Source organism: Abramis brama, assembly GCF_963993115.1.
Source record: "Abramis brama genome assembly, chromosome: 13".
Taxonomy (NCBI): domain Eukaryota; kingdom Metazoa; phylum Chordata; class Actinopteri; order Cypriniformes; family Leuciscidae; genus Abramis; species Abramis brama.
Window position 1 is genome coordinate 7,123,840 of NC_139975.1, and position 21,385 is coordinate 7,145,224.

The 21,385-nt window shown below is 40.0% G+C and overlaps 2 protein-coding genes across 2 annotated transcripts in view; one reads left to right on the forward strand and one right to left on the reverse strand.

Annotated features, from left to right (window-relative positions):
• nrg2b (neuregulin 2b) overlaps positions 1-7,756 on the reverse strand; it is a 71,745-nt gene extending 63,989 nt beyond the window's left edge. The window contains exon 1 of the mRNA XM_084133232.1: positions 7,221-7,756. Within this exon, the coding sequence (XP_083989358.1) occupies positions 7,221-7,632 (412 nt within the window). The 5' untranslated portion in view covers positions 7,633-7,756. The remainder of the gene's footprint in view (positions 1-7,220) is intronic.
• Positions 7,757-11,736: 3,980 nt separating this feature from the next.
• On the forward strand, positions 11,737-12,830 carry purab (purine-rich element binding protein Ab). The gene has a single exon (XM_084133241.1). The coding sequence runs from the start codon at positions 11,859-11,861 to the stop codon at positions 12,696-12,698; it is 840 nt and encodes a 279-aa protein (XP_083989367.1). The 5' UTR covers positions 11,737-11,858; the 3' UTR covers positions 12,699-12,830.
• The last annotated feature ends 8,555 nt before the right edge of the window (positions 12,831-21,385 follow it).

A 21,385-nucleotide genomic window follows, 5' to 3' on the forward strand; every position in this document is an offset into this window, starting at 1 on the left:
TGAAACAGGTCCTAGTGTGATTGTCTTAGAAATGAGCTCGGCTGAGTCGACCTGCTTACCTGAGTCAATGTGTTTCTATCAGTTCATTTCAATTAGACATTCCTGACACATCTCTCAGAGCTGAGGATAGCGTGAATGAGGGCTGAACAAGAGAGAGAGAGAGAGAGAGAGAGAGAGAGAGAGAGATGGGCACAGTAAGTGATGAATAGTTGATGAGATGCTCGCAGGCAGAGCAGAAAGGGGAAAGCTATTCTCTTTTACTCTCCCTCCCTCTCTTTTTCTCGTGTGCAGCCCCCCTCCCCCTTCAGTGCATCTGCTTTTCTCTTTCTACCACTCTCATTTGCTTACCTTCTCCCATCCCGTTCCACTCGTTTTTCCGCAATAGCATCTCTTGTGCTCCCTTTCTCTCTTTCAGTAATAACTCCCCTCCTACTTTCCTACAGATGTGTAATATCAGGAGCATGCTGGCTATATAACACACACACACACACACACACACACACACACACACACACACACACACACACACACACACATATATATATATATATATATATATATATATATTACATTTATTTCCATTTCATGTGGGCTCGGGCTGAACTCATGGCATATTCATCTGATTTCAGTCTCTCTGTGTGAATGACAGTACGAGAATGCTGGGCGGATAGAGAAACAGATTCGCACAGTGTCACAGTGTCTTTAAAGGGATAGTTCACCCAAAAATGAAAATTTGGACTAAACCGCTCAATTCATATGGATTAGCTTTACGATCTCTTTATGAACTTTTTCAAGCGTCAGGTAGTTGTGCAGCTGTCTATGGAGGGACAGAAAGCTCTCAGATTTCATCAAAAATATCTTCATTTGTGTTCTGAAGATGAACGAAAGTCTCACGGGTTTGGAACGACATGAGGGTGAGTAATTAATGACAGAATTTTCCCTTTAAAGCAAAAGGGCGATGTCCAAAATTCTAAGAACAATTCATATTTTTTTTATTTTTACAATTTTCTATTAAAATTTCTAATTTAAAGGTACTGTATTTTGTTTTACTGTACTAAAGCATAAAAATACCATTATATGTTTGCAGAGATTTAGGAAACATGCTAAGTTCACATTCTTCTTTCTCTGAAAACAATGCTACAGCCAGTTATTCTTCTTTGAAATGTGTTGGAATGTCTGTTTTTGTTTTGGTCTGTGTGATCCCGCCCACTGCCAATTTACCCAATAGTACTTCGACACCCCGGGTTGCCAGTTGGCGGAAAACACAGCGTATTGCAGCCATGGAAGTCAGCAAGCGAACTGGGTCAGAGATCGCAGTTTCTACACGAAAGCCTCAGCATCCATCTAAAAAGCTCTATGACTAGAGGCATATTAAAACACAGATACATTAGCTTACAGTGGGGATCGTCACTTTCCATTGTCAATTGCGTTCGTTCATGTTGCGTGTTCTCAATCTCAAATTCTTCAATATTTTGAATTTGGTCTGCAGTACCCATTTCAACCACTAGCTCAATATTACATACTGCACATTTAAAACATTTTCATTGCAAATTGTATTATCAACACTAAAAGTTGCATTCTGTTGTTAAAGCAAAAGAGTGATGTACAAAATACTAATCAAATCACATTTCTGTATTGACAACTCTCTGAGTGTTTGGGCTGGTAATGGATATGACAATGTTGATATGTTTGGTCTTGGAATAGATCTGCTACACTGCTATGGGACTTGCTACTGCCAACACACACACGACACACTGCTGTGAACAAGTAAGACATGCTGCTGCTGTACAATATAGCGTACATGAATTACCCGTAGCAGATCTATACAGGTGGAGCTGGGGAAGGTGGAGGGTTTCTGAAAGCGCACTGGAACCAATCAGCTGTTCCCTATAGAGAATGATGTGATTGCAAGCAGATTGAGTTAACGACCTATCAGACTATGCCATCTAGAGTTTCATGACAGAACTTTGTATTCATTTTTCTCTCAAATTCTCATGTTGATAATATAATTTGCAATGAAAAGTGTGATTTTAAATGAGAAATATGCTAAATAAAAGCATTTCTGCATACTTATGGACCTCACTGTACCACGTGACCCAAACACAAAGTTTAACATCATGCGGATATAATTTCCTTCCTCCATCCCAGTACGAAAAAAAAAGAATTGGCGTAGTCGCAAGTTAGCGCCCGTGCACCAAACTGAAGCCACTAGACTACCGAGGAGGTTTGTGAGTGTGCGTCAAGGGACTGAAGATAAACTAAGTGCTGTTCAATAATTCAGTAACTGGGTAAACTTCAACTGTCCTTCTGCAGCTTAAAGGACATTCGCTGTCTTTATAAGCTCCTTATGAAGCTCTATTGATCCTCTAATACAGCTTCATACACTATATACACGTCAGATTAAAAAGCACCATCTTCCTCTGTACGGGCTGGTCTCCCCCGGTGGGAGATTTGCCAGCATTACCATAATCTGACCAGGAGGTGGGGCTGTTTCTGTGACACTGCCTCTGATGTTCTGCATGTCTTCATGGCTTCAGGGCTTGTGTAGGAATGTTTAAGAGACTGCAGTGAGGGAAAAGCAATAATGTTGCGAGTATCAACGAGCCGTTGTTTGCGATTTTAAAACAACGCACAATCAATACGTTCATTAATTTTTCCCATTTCGTATCTGAGCGCCTTTGATACGGGCTGCTTTTTATCTGGCATGAACAGGCCAGCTCAACTGCTCTCGGCTTTCTGTTCTCTGTGTGTTTGAAAAAGCACATGGCGAAGTTACTGTGAAATATAAATCAGAGGCAAATGAGAGAAAAAGGAACACGGTCAGCTAAAACTCTGCACTCTGCAACCTGCATAATTCATACAAGCTCCAGATATCTCGCTCGCTCTTTCTCTCATCGCCACTGACACACAGATACACACACTCTCTCTCAATCCTGTTCCTCTCTTGCAAGCACATTCAAACTACCACAGACTGTCTCTCTCACTTTCTGCTGCAGAGTTCAAGGTATGGCCACTTTCATCAGTCACATTCAGTTCAGTCACATTGGATTAGATGTTCACTCATACCCTGTCTGTCTGTCTCTGTAGTCTCTCTGTTTCTACATCTGCCATGTCTTTCAGTCTCAGAGCTGGATCGTGTTTCTGCGCACACCAGTCTCCATGGATCAAGACTGCTCTCATTTAATTTCTAACAAAACAGCAAACAGTCAATCTGACACTTTTACACTGATTATTTCCCTAAAAGCGTGCATTAAAGTGCCCCAGTTATTCTATTGTAAAGGTTCCTAATTTTGTTGAGGAGTTTCCTACATTAGGTTTACATGCATCCAAGGTCAAAAAACACTTTAATTTCCCTATAATATACACTACAGCATCACCTCTTTTCTCACAGTGTCTGGAACGGTTAGGTCAAGGTCTCTCTAAACCCCTCCTTTCCGAGAGCTTCCTCTGCTCTGATTGGTCAGATGGCCCAGTCTGTTGTGATTGGTCTACCTATACAGCGCAAATCGGAAACCAAAAGCCTGTTACCATATCTGAATTTCAGCTACACAGAGTGATACGAAGAGTAACAATGGCGTTGGTTTTACTGTATTAATTCGAGCTAATCGTCCTCATCAGTGTTTTCTCAACATGTCACGAACCAAACTCTTCCAGTCCTCAGCTACATCTACAGTGTTTGAGGGTCTATGTAGACGTTCACAGGAAGCCAATGAAGACCATAGGCTGGAATTAGGCAAATTCGTTACAAAACTATGAACGGTTCGAACGGTTCTTTCTTTAGGGAGACAATAACTTCATTTATCGTGTACTTTGGTCTTTGAAATTTCGCAGGCCTTTTACATTCACAAACTGCTATATTACACTCTACATGAAAGGTAATATCCGAAAAAGCATAATAGCAGAATCAGTCCCTCTGATGCTTTAAATGGGTAAATCCTCTCGAAATCATCTGACCTACCTCACATACAGTATTTCTGTATTTTTGCTCCCAGACACTTCTGTCCTCTCTTATACTTCCCCCAAACTTTGTAGAGTAAACAAAAGCCATTTTCCATTCATTCACGAGTCAACTCATTCATATCGGCACAGTGACACATAAAGTGAGGCAATTTCAACAGCTTGGGTATCATTTCCTCAGCAAAGAATTGATATATATATATATACCTATTATCATTCTAAAAATAAATAAGATCTATACCAAATAATATTGAAAAATATTGTATATTTAGATCTGATTATTTTTTATAATCTATAAGTACCATGGTGATTTATGTGTATTTATTTTTAAGATGATATTCCTAAACCCTGCTTAAATTTGAATATGCAAACCTGTTTATATTTTTATATTTGCATGTGCATTATATGTACAATATTTGACATGTTTATGCAGTCTACATTGATTTTACCCAGCATTGGTTAAGTTACTCTAAAAAAGTAATGAATTACTAATTACATCTTCAACAGTGTTATTAGCTACTGTACTAATTACTCTCCCTAAAAATATTGCATTACTTATTACTTTCTAAATCCCATATCAACATTGAATCAACCAGTTGAACAATACAAGGGCAGGCATAAAACGGCATAATTCTTTCAAATAAATAATATAAAATGGCATAAATTATTCTTGATCCGACCAATTTAAAGGGTTTCATTAAAAACATTTTATCATTAGATGTTAAATCCACAATTTTTTTATATATAGAATTGTTCTATACAGTATTTAATAAACAAACAAATAAATCCCAAATAATCTAATCCAATGCAGCACAAACAGTAATTGGACAATGTGCGTTAACATAAACTATCATGCCAATAACGCTGCTATTACATCTAAATATTCATTCTTATCCACAGATATATCAAATGCCTTAAATATTCTATTTAAGAGATTCTTGCCTGTTTCCTAAAACTCACCCAGGGCTGTCTGGAAAGAACAGGACAGGAAGACACAGAAATTCCTTGTAATATAATTTTAGTGTAATATTATTACTAATTTAATAATATGCCATTAGACTAAAAGAACAGACACACATGAATTAAAGAGAGAGAGAACACTTAAGGCTCTGTCACTAGACGCTGGAGTTCATCCAACAAAAAAAGTCATAATTTGTGCGTATATGTCTACTGGAGTGGAAATCACAATAAAAAGTAAAACCACTAGGCTAATATCTCAAACAAATCTACTGATCGGGTGCCATGCAAAACACTTCATTTCAACCACACCTACTCTGAAGGTCGCTTGACAACCATATGAACTGATTTACAAGTCAAGTTACAAGCAATTTTAAGAAATAAATCATATCTCTGCATTAAAACGGCACTATTATTTCAAAGTCACACTCTGTTCTTAAAGCACACTGAGTCGATGCTCATTTCTAATTCATAAAATGTAAATAGAAAGCATCAATAAATGAAGTCATGTTAAATAAAACATTCACCAATATGTCAGATTATAATAGGGCAGAAGTGTGAAGCCAGAGCTTATCTGCATTTGAATGGGAATCCCTTTCTGTAGGGGCCTTGCCTCTGCCACCTGATCCCCTAACCAACCACATCCAGCAGATTTCCCATCACGTGCTTTTCGTGCTCCATGCCAACCAAACGCTAACTGATATGCTGCCATCCGCATTATTTCACACACATTTCTGTCTGATGCTTCTCACCATACATAAACTTACAACATCTCTGGGAAGGTTAGAAGCCTGCATGAATCACGGAACATCATGCTGCATTCTGTGAAATCACGTGTTTCAGATGAACATGGGCGACTCTTAGCCTGAAGATTCATGTACATTGCTTCATATTGATTGAACTCCGTAGCCTGAGAGTACAGAATAATTGGTAATTTAATGCATGTCAATCTGATGGTTGTGGCAAACCGCTTTAACATTTATTCCTTTAAACTAATAATATGGATTTTTATGTTTCTATTATTTCCAAAAGTGACTCGATATATCACAAGTAAAACATGCAATTACAACTAACAAGACAATAAACTAGTAATTGTGACTAGTAACATTAACAAGTTTTTTCTTGAAGTTTTTGCATGCAGATTTTTAAAGCAAATTTTCACATGGAATTACGTAAACTCCACTTACCTAAATTAAGTAAAATTAACAAAGAAAATAAGTAACTTTAACTTGGCCAGTAAAAGGTTGTTAGGTAGTAATTTCTACTTAGTTGAAGTTTCCTTCGCAATACTTTTCACTCAAACAATATAACACTGAATTTAACCATGCTTTTAAAGTGTATGCTTTCCTAAGTAACATAATACAATAGATATCGTACAGACACCATACCAACATGTTAGAAATAACAGTACCTACCCACCCGAACACAGAGACCTCAGTACACAATGACGGTAACATTCAATGGATCGTTTTTGAGTATGAAATGAATGTGTCACTTTGAGTAGAAAATGAACTCCAGATGTCATAAAATATCAAGTTACTAAACCTAACAACAAAAGCAATAATAAAACAGTGTAAATACAGCTGGAAAAAAAATCAACCTTATTAATTATTCAAGCCCTAGTGCATGATGGGAACACCCATCATGAAAAGTTGAGAAGGTTTTACTTCATTTTATAACATTGATATTTACACTTTTATTACTACAAGCTTGAATTGAATACTAATATAGAATTTACTCTTCAAAATACTTGCCTGAACTAACTTTTTTATGTAGAAATTACTTTTTTTCTGTAGTATTTAGGCTACTTCACCACATAATCATTTTTTATCAATATACAACTAGAATAGGTATAGCGACAATTGGAATACATACTTGGAAGTGAACACTAAACCACAGATCCTCTTAGAAAACAATTGGAAGTTACTTGCATGAAGCAAACCTCTAATTGAATAGATACTGGTCAAAATCACTTCTGTTTAGCATCTAATGAAGGAGTGATACTGAAAAAGGTATTAGTCACTAATTAGTTCTCATTGGTTTAAAGGAATAAGCGGCTTGCCACAGATGTGGTCAATGCTTCCCTCTCTCTCTCTCGTGTGATTGTGTGTGTGTACTGGTGGTGTACACCTAAATGTTTTTAACGGTGATTAGAACAATACTGCAGAGACGCCCAAACACAAGCGACCCATCTTCCCGTTCTCCTCTAGAGCAAAACGCATCATTGTGAATGTGCTGCTCTATCTGTTAACAATGAAGAGCCCCGTCCATCTGCCACCAGTCACAGTCACAGTGAATAAACTTACCGCAGTCTTCACACAATATGCTCTCCACATCTTTCTTGAGGGTCTTCTCGGTGCTGTCCAGAGGAGCAAACGACGCTTTGAATACTAAAGGCTCCTCCGTGGGGTCCATGAAAAATATATATCTGTGGTGCTTCTCCACCGCCACGCAAGGAGCCTCGGAGCCGAATTCCCCGACGGTGACGAGCTGCTCGCGCTCCAGCCCGCCGCTGTTCACCGGCCACACGTCCAGCACCTTGACATTCACACTGTAGGGCTCCACGGAGACGTTCTCGGGCAGCGAGCTCACCTCGCCTTCGATCACCACGGCCGATCGGTAAGCCTGGTCCTGCAGCGAATCCAAACTCGGGGCGTAGCAGGCGAAGGAGACCCCGATGACGAGCATGGAGAAATGCACCGGATCAAGCCTCCTCATGCCGTCTGCTGTGGCTCAGGGGCGGCCGGCGGCGCTGCTGCAGTGCTCTCGGGGCAGAAGGTGCTGGGGGACTGAGTGCGAATGGGCTTGCGCAAGTGTCCATGCCATCTGCGTGTGCTGCTTTCCCCATGCACTTGGTGACGGGGAAACACCAGCCGCTGAGGAACCGTTATCAGCCCCGGTCACTGCTGGGCTGCTGCATTCTCCTTCAACGCACAATCCCCAAACTCAATAAGCATGCATGCATAAATGACGCTCCTTTGCAGCAAGACGCTCCTCTCGCACACACTCCCTCTTTCTCTCTTTTGCTCTCTCTCTCTCAATCTATGTATCTATCCAGCCAATGTCATCGTCGAGACGCCTCGCTCGTGCACACAAAAGCGGGGATGCGAGCGAAAAGGGTCCAGAAATGCGCTCCGCCGTGCAAAACGACGCGCAGCACGCGCTGCTGTACGGCTGGGCGATGCAACAAGCGCGCGCCCTCCGCTTTTACGTGAGCAGATCTCAGCCGTCTGCTGAAAGTTCTGGCGCAAATGCACTAATGGCACGGGAGCGAGCCGGCCGGCCAGCCGTAGAAAGAAATCCCTCGAAAGCAGCCTGCCGGCGTCGCGTCGTTGCGCGAAGTAAAATGGCAGAGAGAGATTTGTGTTTATACGCCGCGCGACATCAACTAATAGAGAAACGGCAGACGGGCCACCGCGCCAGACCGCTGACGCGATGACTAACGCTGCGAAAAGCAGCTGAAAATGCAATCGATGCCTGGTGAAAAGTGCGTTTGCCGTGATTTTCTACTCAAGAACAATCCGCATTCAGGTCACATTCACCATTTTGCCCCAAAAAGCGATCCGCCACGCGCCAAGAAGACAGATACACAGCAAACCACCGAGCATCCTATCAGCCATATTTACCCCGGCAACAGGTCCTGCGGGTATTTGCCATGTACCGAGGGCTCTAGAATAATGAGAGGAGGGGACCGGTCATTGCGCCGTCGTGACAAGTCAGAATAAATGAACGGAATGATTCGCAACAGTCTAGAGGATTGTTTTGTGCACGGTTTTGGACTGAGTTTTAACTTGAACATTAGGGTTACATCATGCGTAAATGCGTCGCGAGAGAACGAATGTGCCATTGCCGTCCTGTCCTGAGGCTGCTGTAGGGCGACATCTGCAGTCACAGCGCGAGTGTGTAATGCAATCGAGAAACGCGCTGCGAACACCTGCCTTGCTTCAGACGCACGTCAGTGTTCTTATAACATGTGCTTTACTAGGGCAAAGACAAATAAGAATGTTCGAGATGATAAAAATGTACTTTATAACACATGTAATCTTTGTGTTAATTTTGGATTAAAAAAACATATGGGACCTATGTAATTTTTTATGACTACAATAAAAATAAATTAATTAAAATTAAATTAAAAGGTATATCAATCAATTAAAATGTGTTTTTATTACTAATATTTTTCAATATTTATTTTTTATATTTGTGAGCCATTAAAGGGTTAGATCATCCAAAAATGAAAATGATCCCATAATTTACTCACCCCCAAGCCATCCCAGGTGTATATGACTTTCTTCTTTCAGCCGAACACAATCAGAGTTATATTACATAATATCCTGGCTTTTCCAAGATTTATAATGGGAGTGAATGGTACCTTAGCTTTTGAAGCCCAAAAAAAAGGTCATCTATCCATCATAAAAGTAATCCATACGGCTCCAGTGGGTTAATAAAGGCCTTCTGAAGCGAAGCGATGCGATGCATTTTTGTAAGAAAAATTTCCATATTTATAATTTATAAAGTATAATCATTGGCTTCCGGTAATGACCATATGCGAATGACCTCTGACCCGACACATGACGTATTGATGAGCGCAAAAGCGCAGAGGATAGAGCAAAACAAAACACTGGTCACGAATTAGAAGTTACTTTTTATTAGAAGAAATAAAATTTAAAAAGTCTAGTTTTTAGAATCTACTCTCTCCTGAGCTTTCATGCGCATGTGTCGGGTCAGAGGTCACTCTTCCGCCGGAACTAGACTCGCTTATGGCCATTACCGGAAGCCAGTGATTATAGTTTATAAAGTTATAAATATGGATATTTTTCTTACAAAAATGCATTGCATCGCTTCGCTTCAGAAGACATTTATTAACCAACTGCCTTATGGATTACTTTTATGATAGATAGATGACCTTTTTTGGGCTTCAAAATCTTAGACTCTATTCACTCCCATTATAAAGCTGGAAAGAGCCAGGATATTTTTTAATATATCTCTGATTGTGTTAGTGTTCGTCTGAAAGAAGAAAGTCATAAACTTCTAGGATGGCTTGAGAGGGAGTAAATTATGGGATCATTTTAATTTTTGGGTGAACTATTCCTTTAAAATAAAGAACTACTTGAGCTGAACAAAACGAGCCTTTTCCAAAAAAAAAAAAGAGGTAAAAATAACTGTCCAGAAATTGTAATATATGGAAATTAAAAAAATTAAGTCAATCATTTTTTTAAAGAATAATATTTATAGGCTATTTGAAAAATGTTGTCTGCCAAACTTTCAGAATTCATTATTTTTATGGGACAAGAAAACCATAAAACATAGAGGACCGTCATCATATAACCTTGTATAATATGTTTGAAAACAATGCTATTTATAAAATAAAAGTGGAATAAACGATTTTAAAATGTATGCCACTGACATGAATACAACACAATTTTACTTTTATGAAAACACGTCACATGTGTTTTCAACTAGATTTTTCTGTTATTCCTTGTCTAAAGTAAATGAAAGATACATTCCTTCTCATTTTCTACACTTACCCTAGAAGCATTAATGAGCAACAACCTGAGAACTCATTCACTCATTCATAAAGCCCACGGTCGCTGTCCGTGGTGCTGAACGGTATAGCTGTGCCTATGATTCCATATCATTACTATTTCTAAGTCCTGTCATTTTCCCTGTGATTATGTAATCTTAAAATGTATTTGTTTAAAACTGTATTTTGAATGGTCATATTATTATAATAATTAATTATGCATTACATGGCCTACTAATAATGCAACAAAATACACAAAAAAATAAAAAATAAAAATGCATGATGTATCTAACAGCAATAAAACACCAACATGCTGATTATTATTAATTATTTATTATTAGCCTATTCTTTTGAGTCCCTCTGTCTTTATCTCTCTCGCACACATACTTATTAAACGAACGCAGACGATAATATGACAGATTATCTACATCTGATGATAAACAAACAGAAAAAAAACCCTTCCAAATTACTTAATGAAGAAGTTTATTGCTCTGTGCGCAATCTTAACGCTGATATGACTTTTACTAACACATTCCTGATCTGAAGAATCTCACGGACTGCAGAAATAGAGCCCCTCTACGAGATGGAGACTTCAAGATGAGCTAAAAGATGCGAAACGTAAGAGCCCATTCTGTTTGAGTGAAAGTCAATGGGGAAGTTGATGCTTCAGTAGCCTACGCTGAACAAACTGCTTTTTTTCTGAAGAAACATCCTGACACAAAATAAACTGACAGCCTCGACTCTAATCTTCGACATCAGTTTCCAACATTAGAGTCTGCTATTAAGAAAAAGTTGCAGCCTATAAAAGAAGACCATTAGATGAAAGCCAGGTATATTTAAAGGCTACATGAATGTATCCACAAATGTTTACCGAATGTTGTAAAACACTTCATGCCAAAGACGCCAGGTCTAATATGTGATTGTCTTACAAGGTTTTACAGGTTTTGTTTTTGATGAATCTTTAAAAATAGATCATTGTCACATTCGTGAGTAATATTATTTTCAAGAAAGACCTTGATATAGACTATATTTGAATTAAAGAACTCTAAAACTCTTCTATGGTGTAATACTTATAATATAACTAGTCCATTTCAGAATTTCATTTATTGTAAAAATCTTCGAAGACTTTTTATGGTTGTTTTTTCCCTTGTTGCTAAATGTTGTGTTTGTTGCTTACCTGATCCAAGCTGACCGTTACGCTTCGTCCAACGGACGCGCAGGTTGTCGTCTCCTCCTTCAGCAAGCGTCTCTGGCAGCAGATCTCGCGAGAGTTCGGGGGTCGCTCAGCAGCAGTCGCGTTTGCAGCAGCAGGGCTGAGGGAACGAGAGAGAGTGTGTGTGTGTGTGTGTGTGTGTGAGAGCGAGAGAGAGAGCGAGAGAGAGAGAGAGAGAGAGAGAGAGAAGGTACGCGGGGAGGCTGCATCATGGCGGACAGAGACAGTGGAAGTGAGCACGGTGGATTCGCCACAGGCCCCGGCGCCGGTCCGATGCAACCGGGCGCCGCATCGCGGCTCCAGCACGACACGGAGGAGCTCGCCTCGAAGCGGGTGGACATTCAAAACAAACGCTTCTATCTGGACGTGAAGCAGAACGCCAAAGGCCGCTTTCTGAAGATTGCGGAGGTCGGGGCCGGAGGAAACAAGAGCCGCCTGACTCTTTCCATGTCCGTCGCCGTGGAGTTCCGCGACTACCTGGGAGACTTCATCGAGCACTACGCCCAGCTGGGCCCCAGCAACCCCGAGATTGTGCAGGACGAGCCCAGGAGGGCGCTTAAGAGCGAGTTCCTGGTGCGGGAGAATCGAAAGTACTACATGGATCTGAAGGAGAACCAGAGGGGGCGGTTTCTCCGGATCCGCCAGACCGTCAATCGCGGGCCCGGCTTGGGAACCTCGCAAGGCCAGACTATCGCTCTTCCGGCCCAGGGACTCATCGAGTTCCGCGACGCGCTGGCCAAACTCATCGATGACTTCGGCGTGGACGAGGACCCCGCGGAGCTGCCCGAGGGCACGTCGTTGACAGTGGACAACAAGCGCTTTTTCTTCGACGTAGGATCCAACAAGTACGGCGTCTTTATGCGGGTAAGCGAGGTGAAGCCCACCTATCGCAACTCCATCACCGTACCCTGCAAAGTGTGGTCCAAATTCGGCGCGACCTTCTGCAAGTACGCGGATGAGATGAAGAAGATCCAGGAGCGGAGCCGGGAGCGGAGGGCGCGCGACATGCTACCGGAGGGCCTGCAAGGGGACGACGGGGACGAGGACTAATGCATATCATATATATATATATATATATATATATATATGTATGTATGTGCACAGAACGAATGACATGATAATCAGACGTTACTGTAATATGGGATCGCTCGACACACACACACACAACCCTCACAGACTCAAACAGTTGCATCTCTTCACTCATCACCGGAAGTTACCCACTTACCCACCATTTAACAGTAAGACGCTGCTATCGACAACATGTATGAACCGTGTCCAGGATGGTGCAGGAGTGTGTGTATATCCCGCTTTACCCACGTGTGTGACACATCCAAGCTCTAATGCACTGCGAAATCCTCTTGTTTTCCAGTACATTTTATCTATCTATCTATCCATCTTTATATATATATATATATATATATATATATATATATATATATATATATGTTTTAAGTAAAACCCAGCCAGCAGTGTGCACAATTTTATTCAAACCACTCATGACACACAGCAAAGAATGTCATTACTGGAAACAAAAGAATATACCTAATCCATTGTAAAATTACCCTTTCTATAAAAATGTGTCCTGTATGATAGTTGACACATGAGTGGGGTCGTTGCTTTCTAAACACTTGAGAACTGACACCTGTCAATCGTGTTGCCAACTTGATAGATGTGTCTGTTTCATGTGTAAAACCTGATGACATGACATGAAAATGCTGCTGATATTCAGCATGCACACTGGGGGTTTTAAGGAGAGATGCAAAGTGAGTGACGTAACTGTAACTTGTTGCGTATTAGAGCAACTGACCCCACTCGTAACTTGATTTGTACAGTTCTGCTTGTCAAGTAAATTTGTTTTTAAGGCTGTATTTTACTGGAAAACAAGATGGATTTTCTTTTTCTTCTTTTTTTTTTTTTGCAGTGTAACTATTTCCAATGGTGCAAATTGACAAAGAGGAAGAAATATATGAATTATTAGTGCTTACTTTTGACTTCCAGCACAAAAGCTATTCTTTAGGAACCATTTTGAACCAAAGGTTCAACATGCAAACGAACATCAGAAGTGAAGGTGCAAAGATTAGGGAGTGCTGTGTATATTTCTACACGCACTCTGTTGGAATATTCAATTTACATAAATGGACGTCACCCCTTCTGGTTCGACTTAAAAGGTGCACTCAGTCATTTTTCCATCATTTAAACGTTTTACGCTGATTGTCATCATGGGGGCCACCATGCTGAGATCACATGACCGACCAAATTATCTACATAGACTCAATCTTATAGGTCACTTTCATTTGCAGAATAATATAACAAAATATGAATGAGTGCACCTTCAAATGCATATGAGGAAATCTAGTTGTTGTTTGCTCATTTGCCTTTTAACTCTGTACACAAAGCAAGAGATTGTTTGCACGTGTCATGCAATGTGTTCTTCGGTAGCCGCACAGCGAAGGCATTGCTAAAACGACCGGTAGACGTTTGTTCCTGTTAAATACGAACCCTGTTGCACCATGCCCACTGACATTTGGGCAGATGGTTTCATTGAAGTGCTAACTTAGATATACAAACTATGATTTTGTGAATCAGATGTACTTAGATCCTTATGAAACTGCCCACGTTTTCTGTGGGAATTTTTCTTTGTTTTGTTTTTTGGGATGGGGTGGGAGGGGGGGGGGTACTCAAACAGAAGTTGTCCACTAGTGTGACTTGCGATAATACCTGCGCGGAGCATCCTCTACAACGTCAAAAAACAACTCTGGTGCCTTATATTCTCCACACGTTTACATGCTTTACGTGTCCGATCATTTTCTTTCTGATCGCTGTTTGTCTTTCTTTGTCGTTCGGGGTCACAACGGCATTGTTGCTGTACCACTCGTGGTGCTTCTTCGATGACTTCTTCGACAAGCCAATCAAAGAAAGAGGCTCACGGGGCTCTCGGCCCTCCACGTTGCCGGGAAAAGAACGATGATGTCATAAACAGCGCTGACGTAAACATGGACGTGCTACGTTCACGTCGTCTCGTAATTACTTAAATTCTACAAGTCGTTTTCATGGCAGCGCTCAATGCCAAAATCGATCCATGTGCGGTTTTGTCATCGATGGCAAAATTTCCAAATTATGACAAAGACGCAAACTGGATTTGTCAGAAATGCGCAGTAATTCCGACACGATGTGAATACAGCAGTAGTCACCTAAAGGCGGTGGGGGTCTGCTCCTTGTAAAAAAAAAAAAATGATAATGAAAAAAATAACAGGTAAAAAAAAAAAAAAAAGCTGCGTAAAAAAACAAACAAAAAAAACAGCGTTATAAGGTTGTGAAATGTTTCTTGCTACAGCCCAGCGTTATGCTAATGTAGGCCTATATTAGTAGACTTACGGCCGAGGCAGTAGCCTGTATGATTTTTTTGTATGGTGCTAATATCCCCGTTCGTGGGATTTTCTTCTGCCGGTCTTACTTATCAGTTGCTGAATTCGTTTGTTGTCAACCTCGTCACATCGCACCTTGAGATTTTACTTTTCTCATTAAAGTTACAGTGCTAACACTTCAGTATCGTGTGCAATATATTGTAGGCTGCGTGCCAATGGCGGTGTTGCGCAAACTTCAGTCCCCCCTGTAGGTTCAGGCCCCCCTTTGAACCCCCAAAGCAAATCTATTGACTAAAAGACATTATAAATGAGTACTCTTTTCAATGCCTGATTAGAAATCCTAAAAATCACTTTATGATGTTGAGCTAACTATTTAAAGCTACACTGTGTAATATTTTAAGTTGATTTTTAGCAAAAAACACTTTGTTCTTTCAAAATTATACGTTCTCATTAATGAGTAATCACTTCAACCAACTAATTAAGTATTCTCGTAAGTTTATAATCTGCCATTTAGAATACATATGAGCGAGTCGCTCGAATGGCGGAAGCCATGTTGCGCATCCATCTTGAAAATACAATAGACAAAGAGGGACATACCTGGAAATTCAAGTTTCGCCTTTCGCGTTTTGACACTCAGTGGCACCGTGACGAATGCGAGGGGGAGATTACTCGCAATTGCCGGCAGATTTGAAATAATACGGCCACCATAGGAGTTAAAACGCCCTAGGAATGGGAGGGGCTAGAAAGTAATATTCAGTTGGTAGTCATATACAATTTCACCGCTAGATGGGAGTAAATCCTACACAGTGTAGCTTTAAATATAACAATGTCTTTTCAAATTTTCACACACACATATTATGAAACTGAAGCTATAAATAGTCATGTTAAACATTTGCTGTAATCTTTGTGAAGCTAATCTTCTAATCCAATTGACTATTTTGAGTGTCTAGATGATAATGTCATGTTTTTGAACAGGCATTACAGATGGCTACCTCTTGGGGTCCGAGGGGGATAGGATTTTGCGAGGGGATTGAATCTTGCATGACATCGTCATTCTGTGTGTGTGGATACTCGTCCCCTTCAATGACAAAAAAATAAATAAATTGTACGCATGAGGCTTGCTCTAATCGAAACATCTCTCGGCGTATTAAACTAACCTTTTTGACTGCCCAAGTCAAAGTTTAGGGTTTATACTAGTAACCTAACCGGTCACCACAAACATGGACCGTCTGGACGCACCTGCGCATATGGCGGCAAATTTGCTCTCGGCCAATCAGGCGTGATCCCTTTTGTGTGACCTCAAAATATTGTTGTAGTCACCTAAGCTTCTCGGTGGTTGGAGTAGTTTAATACTCGGTTTCTAGTATTTTTTTATTTTATTTTTTTAGCCAATGTTAAATGCTCAATGCTTCATTCAGAGATATTCATAACTATTTATTTGATCAAATATCTGAAGAAAGTTGTTTAAGATAAAGACCTTTTTTTCCTCAAACCCTCTTGACATAAGCCAACTCACTACTATTGCTGAGACGTGTGGTGAAAAGCCTGTTGCTGTCAAACTCAGACATCACAATTACTGGGATATGTGGGGTTTTGTAAAAACGAGGTTCTTGTATCTAGTAAAGCCACCAGCCTACAGACAGTTTAGGGGTTTCTAGCCACAGACCCCCATGCTAAAGGCCCGTTTTGTGCTAAGCACATGAGGAAGTCTATAGGGGATCAAGGCTGACATGATTCTTGTGGTGCGTTTGGTCTCTTGTTTACCACTGCACAATATTAAAGCATACATAGGCACTTTGTCTTGCTCGATATGCCCTCGCATCTCTTTAAGACTGAATCTGAAACGGCATGCTTCTTTTGTCCTGGCTATTTCAAGTCTATTTGTACACTGTTATATTTCTTTTCCTCTGAGACCGGTAAGCAAATCTTTTTTCCTATCACTGCCCGGAACCGATTACGAAAACTGTCCGATGTGTGCCACAGTGCGAAATCTAAAGAAATCGAAACTGGAAGTAACATCGAAGGATGTTTTCTAGAGCAAAACAATGTAAATCTGCAAAAAAAAAACGCGCCCTCGGAAAGAAGCTTTTGCTCTCAGATGATGCCCTCGATGGAATGAGCACATGTTTAAAGTCAAACGTGAAGGTGCTATTGGGTACTAAATGGCTCAATCCTGTCCAGGTGGCAGCGTTCAGCCAAGAATTTCTCGTAACGTTCGTCTGATAGTGTTCGATCTCTCCACCAGCAAAGACCAGTATTGGTTTGATGCACAACAGGCTGTGGGGACAAAAAAAAACAAGATGGTACTCTGACTCTATTTTAGTCTATTCCCCCATTAGTGGTGCCGATCCTAACGTCACCTGACCTTAATGAGTGGAATGTGGATTTGTGAACTGCACATACTGCTGAAAGCCCTCGCGTATCTGCAGTTTCCAATATGCGAAGACCTTTTAACTTGATCTACGTGTTAATCTTATGAAAGTGTGTGTGTGTGTGCGTGTGCGATTATACGGTTCCCCTTCCATCTTAAACCACGGCCAGTCACGAACTTGGGTTAGTTCTCATACTTCACGGTCCTTCGGTCTCAAAAGCTCAAGGCTTCGACCTGCTTAGCATGTAACTGTGAGCGTTTTGCGTATTAAGCAGACTGTCTGGGATGGGTCCTGCATCGAGGGTCAATGCACAAGGAGGGTATTCACATATCCAACCAACCATTTCCTTTTTATTCCCTATCAAATGTGTTGTACTTAAAAATATATATATGACCTGTGATGTGTGTGTATATATGGTTTGTTACATATGATGCGCCTCTTTATTAAAAAAAGATAGCATATATATATATATATAAATATATAGAATTAAATATATAAATATGCATATGGTTCCTATATATGTATTCCTATATGCACAGGAAATATATATAGGAAAAAGCATATTGCTGTTTTTTTTTTTTTTCCTTTGTATTTTATACTTACAGAAAGCATTGAATCAAATGGATAAAATACTTGCACTTTAAATATATAAAGAAAATTAAAAAAAATCAGCATATTATTTTTGATAGGTGACCTCACATTCAAAGATTCTATAATTACTTTCCAGGCTTTGTGACAATTGCTGTTTGGCAGAAATCTATGAAGTTCTTCTACATATTGAAGTCTATTTTGTCTGTGTTACAGAAGGTTTACTAAAGTAAATTGCATGATGACTAAGTAGTGCACCAACTGTTATTTTCTTTAGTTGGTTAAAATGTCTAATGAAAAAATACTGTGATGATTATTCTCATGTGTACCCATTCTAAGGTATTCTGTTCTGCCTTTCCTATAACATGAATATGGTGCTTAAATTGGCTTAGAAATCCACCGTGTTCTACTCTTCATCATCGCCACAACCATCCTCCTCCTCTGCATCCTCCGTTTGTTCCCTTTGCTGTTTGCGTGTTCTCACGATTTTATTCAGATTTACGTTTCTTGGTAACAAGTGTGTTTTTGTACAGGTACGTATGTTGTTCTTGAGTTGGAAAGCCTTTGTGTCTGAAAATGACTAATTGCAATAAATCATCCATTCCTCCCTGGCAGCGATTGGTTTTCGTGTCTTTGAATTCTAACATCCAGATCAGCTCAGTTCCAGTGGCTTAAATTACCCAAAATTGATGGCAATTCTGCCATCATCCATTGTTGATTTTGGACCCCACTGACTTTAAAAATATCTTTAATTGTGATCCACAGGAAAAAAAAAGTCATACAGGTTGAGTAAATGATGACAATTTTTGGGTGAACTACTGTATCTCTTGAATTGGTTAAAGCAAATACGGAACAAGAAACCCAAGAAAATGTGTTATTTGAAAACGTCAATTGCTTTAATATAACCTACTTTACTTTGTACACCTCTAAATTAAACAGGAACTTCAGACAATCTTTCTATTTGTTATTTGTGTCGCAACAGAGAACTGTGATAAGATAATGCTAGTCAGGTGGGGTCAAATTAGCTGTTTAGCATCTAGCTTCCAGGTGACCCCAAAGCTAATAGACATGCACTATTGCAGACAATGTACTTGGAATATGATTAGTAAACTATATAAAAATGCAAGTCTACACCCAGAAATTTCTGAAATTGCAATCTTTAAGATCATCTTCATATATGAACAAAATTGTATGCGTTTTGTAGCCTGAATAGCTTAAGTTTGCCTATAAACGAACTACACCATGTTTCTGACAACTCTCAATCTTTAATTAAAATTTACAAATAGGAAAGTTTGAGTTATAGTTCGTAACGAGTCTGTAAAAGCGATTAGCGAATATATTTCCTGTTCGGTGTGATGACATTTAATGTCCAAGACAACCTCTGTAGTCATACTATGCCACTTGTTAGCAACCACTATTACTGATGTATTTTATGTGGTAGAATGTATATTGTGTAAACCACAGAGCTTATATAGCTAGCTACGCTAGCGGCGGTCATATAGGGATTGTCAAAGTTTTTTTTGTTTTTTTTTCCGTCATCTACTGAATTTTTCGTCAACGATACCAGGGACACCGAAACACCGGGGAACATGAAATTTGGTGGGCATGTAGCCCCACTAGACTTTTACGGAAAAATTTCGTTTGGTCCCCGGGGGCCACTCCCCCCCCGCGGTGGGCCCCCCCAAACCCAAAAAATGCAGTTTTTCCTAAATAACTACCTGAACCGTGGCACCGAGGATGAAGAAATTTTTATGGTATGTTGCTCTTAAGGGCCCACATCAACCTAGCCCATAATCACTCATTTGTGATTTGCGCCCCTCCCATAAAAAATGAAAATGCAATATTATTCTGCTTTAATCGCCCCTATCTTCAGTTGAGATGTTCAGAACTGCACCATATTTCATGTGTATGATTAACTTGACATCCTCTGGGGGTATGCTAAGTTTCGTAGAATTTCATCCATGGGGGGGTATAAAATAAATTCATTTATGTGCACATTTAGTGACTGTACACTCATCGGCCTGTAGATGGTGGTGTTGAGCGAAGGGTTGCTGGTATGTCACTAAGGTTGCCAACTGTCCCGAATTAGGCGGGACGTCCCGCATTTTGGGCCTAATTTATTTGTCCCTTGCGTGACCTCCCGTGTCCCGTTTTTTGACAAGCTGATAAACCACTGACTGATACAACAGCAACAGCAGCAGTGCTGACCACGGCACTTGAGAATGATCACCGACACCTGTCATCATCCAATCACAGCTTTTTTTAATCACTGTTTTGAGACAAATCATTGTTTGATTTGCGAACATCCTCTGCCGTCTGGTCGCTTCCGCTTCAAGCCGGACTCGTCTCGCGCTAACGGTAATTTCCTTTCACTGTCCACGTTTTGATTTCGGCTAATCAATTTTGGCGAATGCAAACAACGTGATTATTGTTCATGAGTCTAACATCCAGCCACGCAAGAAAACATGTAATCTACCTGAGGGAATAATATGCTCAAAATATTATTTTTATAATCATTATAATCTGCATATAATTTTAATATTATTATAATCATTTCTGATTATTATTAATGTTTTAAAGCTTTTAGAAAGTACATAGAAAGCTTTTGTAACATTATCTTAACTGTCACTTTTGATTAATGTAATGCATCCTTGCTGAATAAAAGTAGGCAATTACTTTCTTTATTTTTTTTCCCAAAAAATAATCTTACTAACCCCAAACTTTTGAACTGTAAGCCTAGTGTATAATGTTAAAAAAGCTTTCTATTTTAGATAAATGCTGTTATTTTGAACTATGGTTTGTTTGTAATGTGACTTTTTTCATGTATGACATTAAAATTATTTTTAGAATTAAATACATAAATAGGTTAAGCAATACAAATGTGTTTATGTCTGATAACCTTTTAAACACAAACTTAACTGCAGACACTGAAATGACGTACACTGTGTGATACAGTACAAATATTTTGAGTGTCCCTCATTTTCCTATAAATAACCACGATTGTCCCGCATTTTCCTTTTCTGAAGTTGGCAACCCTAACTGTCACACACACACATGCAGGAATACAAACAAACGCAAGCATGCACACACACTGACATCCACACGCACAGACACACACCCACACACACACACATACAAATCCACATGCACAGACACAAACACACACGCGCACACACATGTACGCACGCATACATACACGCACAGACACACACACACACAGACACACACATACACAAACACACACACATACACACACACACACACAGACATGCACATACTACTACTTTTTTTAGGTATATACATAAACACGCAATACAGCCAAATTGCTCCACGTCATTTCTTTTTGTGGAAAGCCAGTGCAGGCCTGAGCGGCGGTCATATTTTGTACCGCCATGCGGTACATCTAGTTTGA